This window comes from Schistocerca gregaria, chromosome 2 (genome assembly GCF_023897955.1).
Source record: "Schistocerca gregaria isolate iqSchGreg1 chromosome 2, iqSchGreg1.2, whole genome shotgun sequence".
In the NCBI taxonomy this organism is placed as follows: domain Eukaryota; kingdom Metazoa; phylum Arthropoda; class Insecta; order Orthoptera; family Acrididae; genus Schistocerca; species Schistocerca gregaria.
The window spans coordinates 761,227,792-761,242,058 of NC_064921.1; the positions used below are offsets into that span (position 1 = coordinate 761,227,792).

The 14,267-nt window shown below is 38.9% G+C and overlaps 1 protein-coding gene across 1 annotated transcript in view; it reads left to right on the plus strand.

The window, feature by feature from the left end:
- Positions 1-12,210, plus strand: part of LOC126335963 (germ cell nuclear acidic protein-like) — a 141,912-nt gene extending 129,702 nt beyond the window's left edge. Inside the window, exons 7-10 of the mRNA XM_049999439.1 lie at positions 85-313; positions 1,287-1,439; positions 9,750-9,884; positions 11,789-12,210. Coding sequence (XP_049855396.1) covers positions 85-313; positions 1,287-1,439; positions 9,750-9,884; positions 11,789-11,935 — 664 coding nt within the window. The 3' untranslated portion in view covers positions 11,936-12,210. The remainder of the gene's footprint in view (positions 1-84; positions 314-1,286; positions 1,440-9,749; positions 9,885-11,788) is intronic.
- Positions 12,211-14,267: the final 2,057 nt, after the last annotated feature.

A 14,267-nucleotide genomic window follows, 5' to 3' on the forward strand; every position in this document is an offset into this window, starting at 1 on the left:
CAGTCAAAATTAGTTCTAGAGAAAAATTATTTCTATGTGAGAGTATAAACCAAGTTTCTTTTTTCTTAATAAATTAATCCTCAGCAACAATGCAACAGTACCTGATGAATCACTGAAAACATCAGTGGTTGCTGTGTCAGAACAGCTGAAGAACTACCAACAAACTATCACAGCGGCAATAGAACCAACAAGGTTACAGACCAATGTACTCGCAAGCACTGTGAGACCAACATTAAGCAGTCGAGCAAGACCACCTCAGAAGAAAAAGCAACCACAGACAGCACAGAAGGCAGGAAATAAGACTAACAATAAGGTACTAAGCTATTTGCAGTAACAGTCACAATATATGTACCCCAATCTTTAATTTACCATAGATATACAAAAATACATACTGTTGTTTTTACATTCCTCATTTATTATGTAATGAGAGCTCTTGTTCAACACTTATTTATGCTCAGAACCACAAAAAAGTGTAAGGAAAAAAAACTTCAGAAATTTGCTAGTGAAAAAGTACAGATGTGTAATTGTAAGAACTATGCATAAGCTGAAGCTAGATGGGTTGTGGGTACTAAACATGTATGTTCAAGTAAATTTCTGTCGTAATGTTATGAGATACTGGCACTGGGCTGAAGCCTCTAAATAATCCATGTGATGAACCAAGCACAGTGTAAGCAACCTCATTTTTGACTTAATTCTCACTGGCAGTTCAGTAGTTTTTGTGCTAACATGAAAAAAATAGTATGTTAGCACAGCAGCTGATATACATTGTGATTCATACCAGGAATTTATCTCTTTTGATGAAATAGGTTTTATCGCTGATTGAGATACTGTGGAACTGTGGAAGATATCAAAAGAGGTATTACATGTCACATAAGAAGATCAGTAGCATTGTGAGCCTGTTTTCACAGGATGACATGAAAAATGTGTTAACTGCTGTTATAGAAAATCTGGTTGACATATGTATGGCTAGAAAAGTATTGCATGACAAGATCTGCAATCATACTCTGTTTCTAGGAGGATCAATGTATTCTTAGTACATTGCAACAGATATATTTGCAACAAATGTCAAAACTGCATTGAATGGAATTATCCATCAGGTTCCGATTCTGTTAATATGTCCATTGTTATCTTTCACTTCTTTTTCTGAGCTCTCATAAAATATCAGTAATTTACAATGAAGTTTGGTCAGAAGAAATTTCATTACATAGCACATTTTACTTTAAAATTATAACACTATGCCCTGTCTGTTATAATAAATTATAAAACTTCAACTCTTTCTTTCACAGACTAAATCCAACAGACCTCCAACACGTGCAACTCTCTATGGCCTCGCTTCCATAAAACGTGATGGAGATGTAACAGTCAATATGATGAGCTCCCACACAACTGTAAAATCACGCTTCAGTCTGGGACCTCTGATGCTTAAAGTTGAACGAGAAGTAAGTAATAATCTAAAAGTATGTTCTACTAATATCACTGTACAACATTATGACAAATTGTATGGACATTTATAACAAAATAACAACAACAAAATGTTCCCTGAGAAGGCTTTGCTACAATACATGCCAACTGGTACATTTCTGTCAAGGTTTTTGTCTACAAATGATCCTAACATAAATACAATTGGATTAAAGTCTTTCAATCACCAACAAGCAGAAGCATTGAGTGAATGTTATATTAGATTAGATTAGATTAATTATTCACTCCATAGACCCATAAAAGAGTGAATCCTCCTGGGTGTGAAACGTGTCAGATTAACACATTACAAAAATGTTATTAGAAAAACTTGAGTTTCATTAATTTTAATGATCCTCAGTCAATAATCAGTAAAATGATGTACATGAATTAAATTTAAACTTCTAATATTTACAGGTTTAATACTTACATCTGCTGACATTAAATCCATCATTCAGACATTTCCTAGTTTCTTGGCTATTACAATAAAGTACTGTCAAAAATTAAAGTAAATTATTTATATCAGTGATCTTCAGTTAAGAACAGTTAGAATATGTAACATATTTAAAATTAAACTTCCACTATTTACAGACTTAGGGCTTACATCAGCTTTCCATACATCCATCATTCACACAGTAGGTAGTTATTTGGCTGTTACAACCAAGTATTCTCAAAAATTAAAGTATAATAAATTTTCATTAAAATGGTCTACTTCACTTGTTGAGAAACTCATGGATGGAATAGAAGGAATGGGCCACCAAAAATTCTTTTAAATTATGTTTAAATTGTGCCTTGTCTGAAACTAAACTCTTAATGGTTGCTGGTAACTTATTAAAAATATGAGTTGCTGAATACAGGACTTCTTTCTGGGCAAGAGTAAGTGATTTTAAATTTTTATGTATATTGTTCTTATTCCTGGTATTGATACTGTGTACTAAGCAGTTAGTTGGAAAAAGAGATGTATTATTTACAACAAACTTCAGTAAGGAATAAATATACTGAGAAGCTGCATTTATTATACCCAATTCTTTGAATAGGTTTTGACATGGTGTTCTTGGATTTACACTACTCATTACTCTTATTATATGCTTCTGTACTCTAAAATTTTTTTCTGTTTGTGGAGTTAGCCCAAAATATGATACCACATGACAAAATGGAGTAAAATAAGCAAAATATTCCAGCTTTTTATATCTATATCTCCTATGTCTAACATCATTTGCATTGCAAACACTGACTTGTTTAGGCACTTTAGCAGCTCATTAGTTTGTTGCTCCCAACTGAATTAATTATCAAGTTGTAGTCCCAAGAACTTTACACTCTCAACGTCTCCTATTTCCATGTCATCATATTTTTTACACACACCAGAAGGAAATCTCTTGGAAGTTCTGAACTGCATATATTGGGTCTTTTCAAAGTTTAATGGCATGAATTGGCTATGAACCACTTAATGTCAGTAAAAATTTGATTGGCTGCCCTTTCTAAATTTATACACTCCTGGAAATTGAAATAAGAACACCGTGAATTCATTGTCCCAGGAAGGGGAAACTTTATTGACACATTCCTGGGGTCAGATACATCACACGATCACACTGACAGAACCACAGGCACATAGACACAGGCAACAGAGCATGCACAATGTCGGCACTAGTGCAGTGTATATCCACCTTTCGCAGCAATGCAGGCTGCTATTCTCCCATGGAGACGATCGTAGAGATGCTGGATGTAGTCCTGTGGAACGGCTTGCCATGCCATTTCTACCTGGCGCCTCAGTTGGACCAGCGTTCGTGCTGGACGTGCAGACCGCGTGAGACGATGCTTCATCCAGTCCCAAACATGCTCAATGGGGGACAGATCCGGAGATCTTGCTGGCCAGGGTAGTTGACTTACACCTTCTAGAGCACGTTGGGTGGCACGGGATACATGCGGACGTGCATTGTCCTGTTGGAACAGCAACTTCCCTTGCCGGTCTAGGAAAGGTAGAACGATGGGTTCGATGACGGTTTGGATGTACCGTGCACTATTCAGTGTTCCCTCGACGATCACCAGAGGTGTACGGCCAGTGTAGGAGATCGCCCCCCAACCATGATGCCGGGTGTTGGCCCTGTGTGCCTCGGTCATATGCAGTCCTGATTGTGGCGCTCACCTGCACGGCGCCAAACACGCATACGACCATCATTGGCACCAAGGCAGAAGCGACTCTCATCGCTGAAGACGACACGTCTCCATTCGTCCCTCCATTCACGCCTGTCGCGACACCACTGGAGGTGGGCTGCACGATGTGAGCGGAAGACGGCCTAACGGTGTGCGGGATGGTATCTCAGCTTCATGGAGACGGTTGCGAATGGTCCTCGCCGATACCCCAGGAGCAACAGTGTCCCTAATTTGCTGGGAAGTGGCGGTGCGGTCCCCTACGGCACTGCGTAGGATCCTACGGTCTTGGCGTGCATCCGTGCGTCGCTGCGGTCCGGTCCCAGGTCGACGGGCACGTGCAACTTCCGCCGACCACTGGCGACAACTTCGATGTACTGTGGAGACCTCACGCCCCACGTGTTGAGCAATTCGGCGGTACGTCCACCCAGCCTCCCGCATGCCCACTATACGCCCTCGCTCAACGTCCGTCAACTGCACATACGGTTCACGTCCACGCTGTCGCGGCATGCTACCAGTGTTAAAGACTGCGATGGAGCTCCGTATGCCACGGCAAACTGGCTGACACTGACGGCGGCGGTGCACAAATGCTGCGCAGCTAACGCCATTCGACGGCCAACACCGCGGTTCCTGGTGTGTCCGCTGTGCCGTGCGTGTGATCATTGCTTGTACAGCCCTCTCGCAGTATCCGGAGCAAGTATGGGGGGTCTGACACACCGGTGTCAATGTGTTCTTTTTTCCATTTCCAGGAGTGTATTTGATTTACTATTTATTGCAATGTTTGTATCATCTGCAAATAAGACAAACTTGGCATCTGTGGCATCTGGTAAAGTAACAGATGACAGGTCATTAATATACACAAGAAACAGTAGTGGACCTAGTATGGAACCTTGGGGAACACCACATGTAATTTCTTCCCAGTCAGATGATGTCTGATTGCCTACTGCTGCAGTGTTGTGTAATCACACCCTTTGTTTTCTATTAGTAAGATATGACTGAAACCACTTTGCAGCACTACCAGTGACACCATAATATTTTAATTCACTTAAAATAATGCTGTGATTCACACAGTCAAACAGCTTTGACAGGTCACAGAAAATGCCAGTTGCCTCTAATTTGTTGTCCAATGAATTAAGGATATATTTGCTGCAAGTGTAAATAGCTTTCTCAACATCAGAACCCTTAAGAAACCCAAACTGTGACTTTGACAGTATGTCATTTTCACTAAGGTGCTTAAGCAGATGCTTGAACATAACCTTTTCAAAGAGTTTTGAAAAAGCTGGCAAAAGTGAGATCGGTTGGTAATTTGACAGCATTTCTTTGTACCATTTCTTGTGGAGAGGTATAACTTCAGCATATTTAAGCCAGTCTGGGAATGTTCCTGCGACAAGTGATTGATTACACAAATAACTTAAGATATGACTAAGCTCACATGAACATTCTTTTATTAACTTTGTTGATATGTTATCATAACCACTAGAATGCTTTAATTTCAAGGACTTTATGATTGATTCTATTTCTTTGGGTGAAGTAAGTGTCAATTTCATTTTACTGAGATTGCTCATGTGCTCTGGTCTCAGATATTCCATTGCATTATTTGCTGAACCTGACAACCCCATGCTATCAGTAACAGAGACAGAATACTTGTTACCAGGGTTTCATTTATTTTTAGAGCTATTTGTTCCTCCTCATTTCTGGTCCTACCTGTGTCTGACTTAACTATATCCCATATTGTTTTTATTTTATTGCTGGATATATTTATCTTCTTCTCATAATGCAGGTGTTTAGATTTCTGGATAATCTTCCTCAATATTTTGCAGTAATTTTTGTAATGAGCTATAATGCTAGTATCAAAGGTGTCCCTACATATCAGGTAGAGTTTCCTTTTTGTCTCACATGATATCTTTATCCCTTGTGTGATCCATGGTATCTTAGTAGACTTCTGCTTAATTTGAGTTACCTTCAGGGGAAAACAATTTTCAAATAAGGTGCAAACTTTATTAATGAATGTTTTGTATTTTCCATTTGTGTCTTGGATGCAGTAAACATCCATTCAATTAATTTCTTTGAGCAATCTCCTAAATTTCTCAGTTTTTGACTGTTTTACTGGCCTTCCGTACTCAGTTCTGATAGATGTTTTACCCTGACAATTTTCAAACTTTAATGTTAGGTGTTGCATGTCATGATCGGATAGCCCATTTCCTACTGGTTTTGTAATGTTGCTTAGTTGCCTAGAATTTTCTATAAATATATTATCAATGGCAGTCTTAGACATTTGTATACCATCATTAGGAAATTTACAGTAGAAATTAAATTGAATGACAATGTAACTGATTTCAGTAACTGTTCACCAACGGTGTTTTCAGGACATCTATATTAAAAACACCAGCAACCACTGGTCCGGTTTTTTTTTTTTTTTTTTTTTTTTTTTTTTTTTTTTTTTTTTTTTTTTTTTTAAAGAGATATCTTCAAGACCGTTTATAAACAGGTCGAAATTTCCTGATGGTGCTCTGTATATGTCTATTATTATAAATGACCTGTTATGGAATGCTATCTCTGTTGTACATGCTTCTAAGTGCTGCTCTAAGCAAAATTTATTAATGTCAATATTCTTAAATTTAAAACTGTTTTTAACAAATGTGGCAACGCCTCCTTTCTCTGACTTTTGTCTACAGAAGTAGGAGGCTAACTTAAATTCTGTAAGGTTTAACATATCTATACCAGTGGTCACATGATGTTCAGAGAGGCAGATTATATCAACTGGGTTCAATGACTCTAATTCATCAATGCACATAAGTAGTTCATTAATTTTACTTCTAAGCCCTCGAATATTTTGATGCACTAAAGAAAGTTGGCATTTTACATTTACCAAGACGAAATCGGTTGGAAATAAAATTTCTGCTGATTGCTGTAAATTTTTAACCAACACCTGTATTCACTGATCCAATGTGCCAGGATTATGCTGTTTGACTTCTTTATCAAACTGAAGGTTTGTTTCAATCTTCACTTCTCTCAGAAACTGACTTCATTCTGTCCTACCTATCCTAAAAAAGGTGCTGCTCCAACACCTATGACCATGGGTATACTACCACCCATGGCAGTGCCTACCCCCCCCCCCCCCCCCTTACATTTCCTGCTATTAGCCCAGCCAGTTTACCCTTCCCTTTCCTGTTGAAGTGTAGGACATATCTAGTATAATCCCACCTACTGAGAGAATCAACAGGAACCAAACCATGTGACCCCATACCCAACCCAAGCAGCCGTTCCAACTCCAAATTAACTCTCCCAACAGAAGAGTTTAAATGAGGTCGGTTATGGCGTCTCAGAACAGACACAAACTCAACACTGGTATGTCTTGTTGCTGATGCAATCTTTGCCAGGTCACACACTATATTGTACCCATAATCTCTGTCAATACTATTGCCCAGCCCACCCAGAATAATCACAGTGTCTTCTTTGGTAAAATCTTTACAGTGTGAATCTAAATCCTGTCACCTGACCCAGGCCAGCACTTGGCTTAAAAAAATTTGTGACCTGGTATTCTGATCCTAACTGGTCCTGCAAAAGTTGGCCTACACCTCTGACATGTGAACTACCTAACAACAAAACTTTCTTTCTCTTTGCTGACTTCCCTACATTCTTATTCCATTTTCTACTGAAAGTTTGTTGTGCCCTCTCTACACCTACCTCTGTCTGAGGCTCATCAGCTTCTAACTGAAGCAACAGGTCAGACTTATTCTTCACATTCACCACAAAGCTGTCTGACAAAGTTCTAGGTCTGTTACTCCTGTTACCTGTTGCCACTTCCCATCTCTCTTTAACCTTCTCCCTCCTTTACCTATTCATATCTTCCCTAGCTTGCTCTAATTGTGCCTGAAGGGCAGGAATTTTCCCCTGCTGTTCCACTATTTTCCTATCTCTACTGCATATCCTACAGAACCACTGATGAGTCTGATCCACTTCCCCACTTCCCACACCACTATAGTCACCCCAATGGAAAATATTACTGCACCCATCACACCAAACCCCAGAGCTAACATTTCTACAGCATGTCAGGCACTTTTCACTCATGGTAAAAATCTTACTTTAGTGAGAATAAGTCAAATTAAATTTCAGAAAAACAAGAAAACACATTTACGAAAGATTAGGTCTAGTCTCAATCGTATGTAAACAAAGTTACTTTAGTGACAATAAGTTAGATTACCAAAAAGAAGTAAACTTGCTATCTTTCAGAGTAATCCTTTTGTGAGCTAGAGTAAAATACACACATGCATGTCTAGGTCCCTGCATGGTGCCAGGTGAATGAACATTGCCAGTGATGCATTTCAGCAGATAGATGGTGGAGATAGTATCAGATTGGGTGGATAGTGAATTGCGAGGTCGGATGGGTGACAGATACATGGGCTAGGCATGTAATGCACAGTTGTTGGAGCTGGTGGGGAGCAGCACCTGCTGAAGATGTTGTGTATTTGGAGAAGTGACAGAATGGATGAAGGAGAAATTGTTAGGTGGAGGGTGTGAGGACAGTGGTTACCAGAGACTGAGGCTAGGATGTTTACAGGAGAGAGGATGTGTTGTAAGAATAGCTTCCTTCTATGTAGTTCAGAGAAGGTGGTGATGGCGAGATGGATCCAGGTGGACAAAATTGTGAAGCAGCTATTGAAATTGAGCATTTTGTGCTCAGCTGCATGTCATGCCAATGGGCAGTCAACTTTGTTCTTAGCAATAGTTTGGCTGTGGCTATTCATCCTGGTGGACTGGCAGGTGGTAGTCATGCCAACAAAAGAAGCTACACACTGTTTACAGGAGAGTTGGTGTATTACATGATTGTTTTCACAGGTAGTCCTGCCTCTGATGGGGTAGGGTAAGCCTGTGACAGGCCTGGAGTAGGTGGTGCTGGTTGAGTGGATTGAGCAGGTCTTACTCCATGGTCTGCCACCAGGACATGGTCCTTGTGGCAAGGAGTTTTGAATGAGAGTGGCATAGAAATGGACTAGGATGTTGCATAGGTTGGATATGCAACAGAACACCACTTTAGGAAGAGTGGGAAGGATCTTGGGTAAGATGACCTCCATTCCAGGGCATGATGATAGATAATCAAAGCCCTAATGAAGGATATGGTTCAGTTGCTCCAGTCCAGGATGGTACTGGGTGATGAGGGAGGCACTCTCTGCAGTGGATTCTTGTGGTGGTGCAAGGATTGGGGTGTATGAGGACATGGCATGGGAAATATGTTTGTAGAGTAGGTTTTGGGACTATGCTTGTCTGTAAAGGCCTCTGTGAGATCTTCAGCATACTGGCCGAGGGATTCTCAACACTCAGCGTACATTGTCCATGGCTGGCTATGCTGTATGGCAGGGATTTTTTGGTGTGGAAGGAGTTGCAGCTGTCAAAATGCAGGTACCATTGGTTTAGTGTGGACAGAGGTGTGAATGGAACAATCAGAGAGGTTAATGCCCAGGAAGGTCGCACATTGGGTAGAAGAGGACAGTTAAAATGGATGGGAGAGAATGTGTTGAGGTTGTGAAGGAATGTGGATAGGGTGTCTAGGCCTTAAGACATAATAAAGATATCATCAATCAACGTGAACCAGACTAGGGTTTGATAGTTTTGGAAAGGTAGGAAGGTTTACTCTAAATGAACTATAGAATGCTTGGCATTGGAGGGTGCCAGGCGGGTTCCCATGGCTATGCTACAGATTTGTTTTTATATTCCTCCTTTGAATGAAAAGTAGTTATGAGTCAGGATATAGTTGGTAAGATGTATAAGGAATGAGGTGGCCAGACTTTTACAAAGTGTAATCTAAGACACAAAGAATGAAACATAACTTAAAAATTCAGAAATGGGAATATGTCATAGTTTCATAGCCTTAATGTGTACCTCTAGACATTTGGTGTGAGTAACAGCATTCTAAACACATTGTGCTGGACACCGAAGAATTAAGCTAATATCTAAATCCTGAAGATCACATTACATAATGAGAAAACAGATAATGATGGTACTTAAAATATAAAAAGACTGATAATAGCTATTTGTTGTTCATAACGCAAGAAATTGCATTGGAAAACTTTAACTTCTCATTTCTAACTTTTTTTTTATTGGAACAAATAAGAACATCCAGCTAATCTTAACATATTTATTTACAGTTTGGGAGAGGAGCCAAGAAAGACATTCGTAGTGCTGTTGCCACAACAACAGAAATGTCTGGAAAATTAAATTTGAGGATAATGAATGGTGGCGCAGCAACTCTGCATTCAATCAGGGTACTTCAACCAAAACAGGTATGATGGTCTAAATTGTGAGCAATGCACCTGGTATGATTGCATGGGGAAACTGAACACAAATAAGTATGGCTGATGAGTTTGAAATATGTTTTTCACTTTTCATCCCCTGTCTCTTACATTGATTTCAACATCAGCTCCCTAGCCAATCATCTTGCATCCAAATAATTAACCACTAATTTTAAAAAAAACCTAAGTAAATTGAGGATATTTGCATTATCTTTCTTATTACCATTTTAACTTTTTATACATATGTAAATAAATGATCAACAGGAAAAGACTCTGTGAAAGTAACATAGACTGCCTGACAAAAATGGTGAAGCACCCAGAAGACATGTCTGAATGTCATTGTATCTTTGTACACATACACACCATTAGCAGGTATGTAAATGATTAGTGACAGGTAGTGTCAGTGACAGTTAGAATGGCCATAAGAGTACCTTAGTGCTTTTTGTGTTTAGTATTGTTACCAGGCCTGGTAGGGTATATGAGGGGAATGAACAGCATCAGATGTTGAGTGATCAGTTTGAAGGACATTGAGATGCAACACACTTGTGTGACACAACATTATGAACACTTGATAGAGTTTAAAAGGGGCATTATTGTTGGTCTCCATTTGGCCGGCAGGTCAGTTCATGCAACATCCAAATTTGGAGGGCATTTGGATATGATAGTGGCCCTGTGTTGGACTGCATAGCAACATAAGGACAAACATATTCCTGTCAAGGTTCCAGTCAACTACATCTGACCACTACAAGGGAGGATCACTATATTGTGCACCAAGCACATTGTAACCCTTGACATCTGAATCTGCCACCTGAAAATAAATAATGGACTCTCCACAACATTCTATTCTGTCTAATCCTGCACCATAGCTCGGAGATTAGCAGCAGTTGGTCTTTGGAATTACTGTCCCTTGTGTAGGCTGATAACCCCACAATACAACAAGGTGCTATAAAAATTGTGGCCCTTGGTTATTAAATTTCTGAAGATGCTCACTTTTCTCTAGTGGCACATGTCAGGGAAAATTGTATGTGACTTGTGGCTGCTCCACAATTTTTATTTCTAACACTTGCCATTCCTCCTTCAGGAGATACCTGTGCTTGCCACAAACTTCTGTGTTAAGAGTGGTGCCATGACCAGGAAGCAATAACTGCTGAGGACAGTGCCGTATTGTGTTCAGTGCTAAATTGTGGTTATGCTTAATCACTGATGACCCTTTTCAGTGAGTTTGTTGGTGACCTGGGGAGAGGTTCCATTATTAATTTTTTTTGGAGAGGCTCAGTTGTGGTACCCCTGGCATCACAGTGTGAGCAACTATTGAGTATGACCTCAAGTTAGAGCTTCTAGCGATTGAGGCTAACAGTACATCAGGGACACCCTACATCCTCATGTGTTACCTCTCATGCAACAGTAATGTGGTGCCATTTTTCAACAGAAAATTGCCCATCAACACACGGGACGTTTCCCTGAACTGTCTGCATGATGTGAGGTACTCCTATGGCCAGCAAGATCCCCTGATCAGCCTCCAATATTACATGTCTAGGACCAGCTTGGATGTAATCTGTGTCCCAGTACCAGTACCCAGCACATCAAGGACCAGTTACAACAGTAGTGGGCCAGCGTGCCTCAGGAGAGATACAAGGATTTATGACACCCCTCCCAACTGAATCAGGGCATGCATCCAGGCCAGAAGGGGACGCTATGTCATAGTGATAAGTGAGCTCTTACTGCCAAATTCTTAGTGAACTTGATTCAGTTTTGTAACCACGGAAATAACATCAAAAATCCTCTTAATTCATGAAGTTTCAGTTTGTCCTCCCCTTCTGGTGGCCTCACATTTTTTGTCAGACAGTGCATTTACTATACAAAAAGTGGGTTAATCATATATGTTAATTTCACAGGTGCGAGTTGAGAGTGCTGATAACCATGATAAGACTCGTGAATTTATTTGGCGCCGCTCCAGTCACATTGCTCATCTTGTATCACAGAAGTTAACACGAGCAGCCAAATCTATGCTCCAACCACCGCCTACAGTTGTTAAGTCCTGAAATGATTATAATGATTCTCTGAAACAAGCATTGTACCTGCTCACTCAGTGCAAATGAGGCCTGGTTACATTAACCAGCTCTAGTGTGTTGCATTTTATTTTGTACACTGAAATCAGTTCAGGACTAAATGTGTTACATGTTTCTATTTATTTATTTATTGTGTTATGTGTTTCTATTTATTTATTTATCTATTTATTTATGTACTATTTGTAAAAGTATTTTTATACATTTGTATAAATGACACATGAAAATAAAATATCTTGAATATGTCAGTAGATCTGTTTTTTATGCTTTTATCATCAGCTGTGATGGTGGATGAACTTAGATACTTCAATGAATTTTTCATGTAGCCTGTAATTACTGCTTTGTATGAATGCTTCACTATTATTTCTTAACTGCAGAAACAGATCTAATTAAAAATAGACAAAATATTATTAATTAGGAAAAAATAAGTGTTACACAGATTTTATAAGACTTTATCCAAAATGAACTGAGTTATTGTTTATCACAATATTTATACAATGGAACTGTGTTTGAAAACATTTGCATTTGAAATGGCTGGTACACATTTATCTGATGAGTAGGAGTGGCATGCTCCTGATCCATTGTAAAGGAAAACTGAAATTCATAATATTGTAAGAATATTTGTTGGCTAGGATAAAATTTCTCATCTACTGTGCGTCCTAGATAAACTTCTTCCCATTGTTGATCCCATAAATTCTCTCCATGTACTATTACAAATTCACAGTTTATGATTCCATGAAACTGTATGTTTCACTTATTAGTTATATCTGATTTGTTATGACTTTGTGTTGCCAATGTCCGAACTTGATACTCACATGAACCATTTAATGAGGGGTTCACACCTGTTTCATGGAAGATCGTTGTATTTAGAAATAAATTAGAAATAATTGTATTATATCTTTCTGTTCTTGTTGTGAATGTTACTGTGGGATCAAATCAAGTCAGCCATCATGAAATTCAAGTGTCTTCTGTCAGAACTACCTATGATCACATAAATATTGAACTCTCCATATACAGTTACTTCCAAGTGATTTCCTCTAAGTTTTTGTGGCCCCCTCAGTAGTTGCTTAATGAAACTGGAAGAATTTGCTGTACTAAGTCTGTATACTGTAAGAAGTGCTGTCTTGTATGTTTTCAAGTTTGTTACTGAAGTACACGAATCAAAGAGCTGTTCAGTGTTGTACTCATTTATGTCGATATTCTGGGACTTTATTTCACGTCTGGTGTTACCTGCTTGCTTCTGCCTTACAATGCACACCTACAGTAAAGTGACACTAAACTGTATCCACTATGGTTCATCTGTTCATTTCTTTACCTTTCAAATGATGTTCTGTTAGGCACAGCTGAACTGTTGAAATACCTTTAAATTATTCAGTTTCCTACAATGATATGAGAAGTTCATCTTTCTTGTTTAACAAGGTTCTTTACTAGGGCAGAGAAGTTTAAATTTATTATCATTACTGCTGGTAACTTTTGTGTTGTCCAAGCTGTCATTTGCTGTTTCTACACTGATTGTTGCAACTGTGTCTATAATTATTCAGCAATTTTTTTCTTTTGGAAGAATTTATCCAAAAAAGTTCCAGTAAAAAATATTGGAAATCACAAGACCTGGACAGACAATGTTCAGATTACACAGAATGAATCAGAAATTTGTTATGAAAGAGAAGTTCAGGAGTAGATCATCTTGTGTGCAGTGCAACTATGTGAAGAGTGATGCATTATACACACACATATTTGACTGCTCCAGTCTTCTAAATAGATCCTGAAGCTCTGGATTTACACATTCAACAGAATGATTAATCCTACATTTGTTGCATTGATCAAAGGATGACACAATCTATAGATGGGTGTGAAGAGAATTCTCAGCTATGTGCATGATACTGTCCTCTGCTGCATAGATGAGCTCACAGTCCAAACTGTTCTTAGCATCCACAATAATCACTCCATAACCTTCTTTCCCAAGATTTTTCTTCAGGGAGCCCGAGACACAGGTTATATCTTTGCACGTGTAGTATTCTTGAAAGAATTAGTTACTTGGTAATCCTTGATGCTGTTTGACCTATGTCTGTTCCATTTGTGCTTTTCAGATTAAATTCAGCACATATCACACCATCAAATTAATAATCTTTAGCAATTGCCAAATTCTCAACATTGTATATTGAAAACCATGGTAATATAAGTACTGCCTGCTCATGTTAATCAATGGTGTACTATTAATATTTTTAGGTAATAATTCGTTTTGAATATGCGACTAAATATCTACAATGACTATACTCAGTTTTGTGTGAGAGATCCTATGACTCATTTC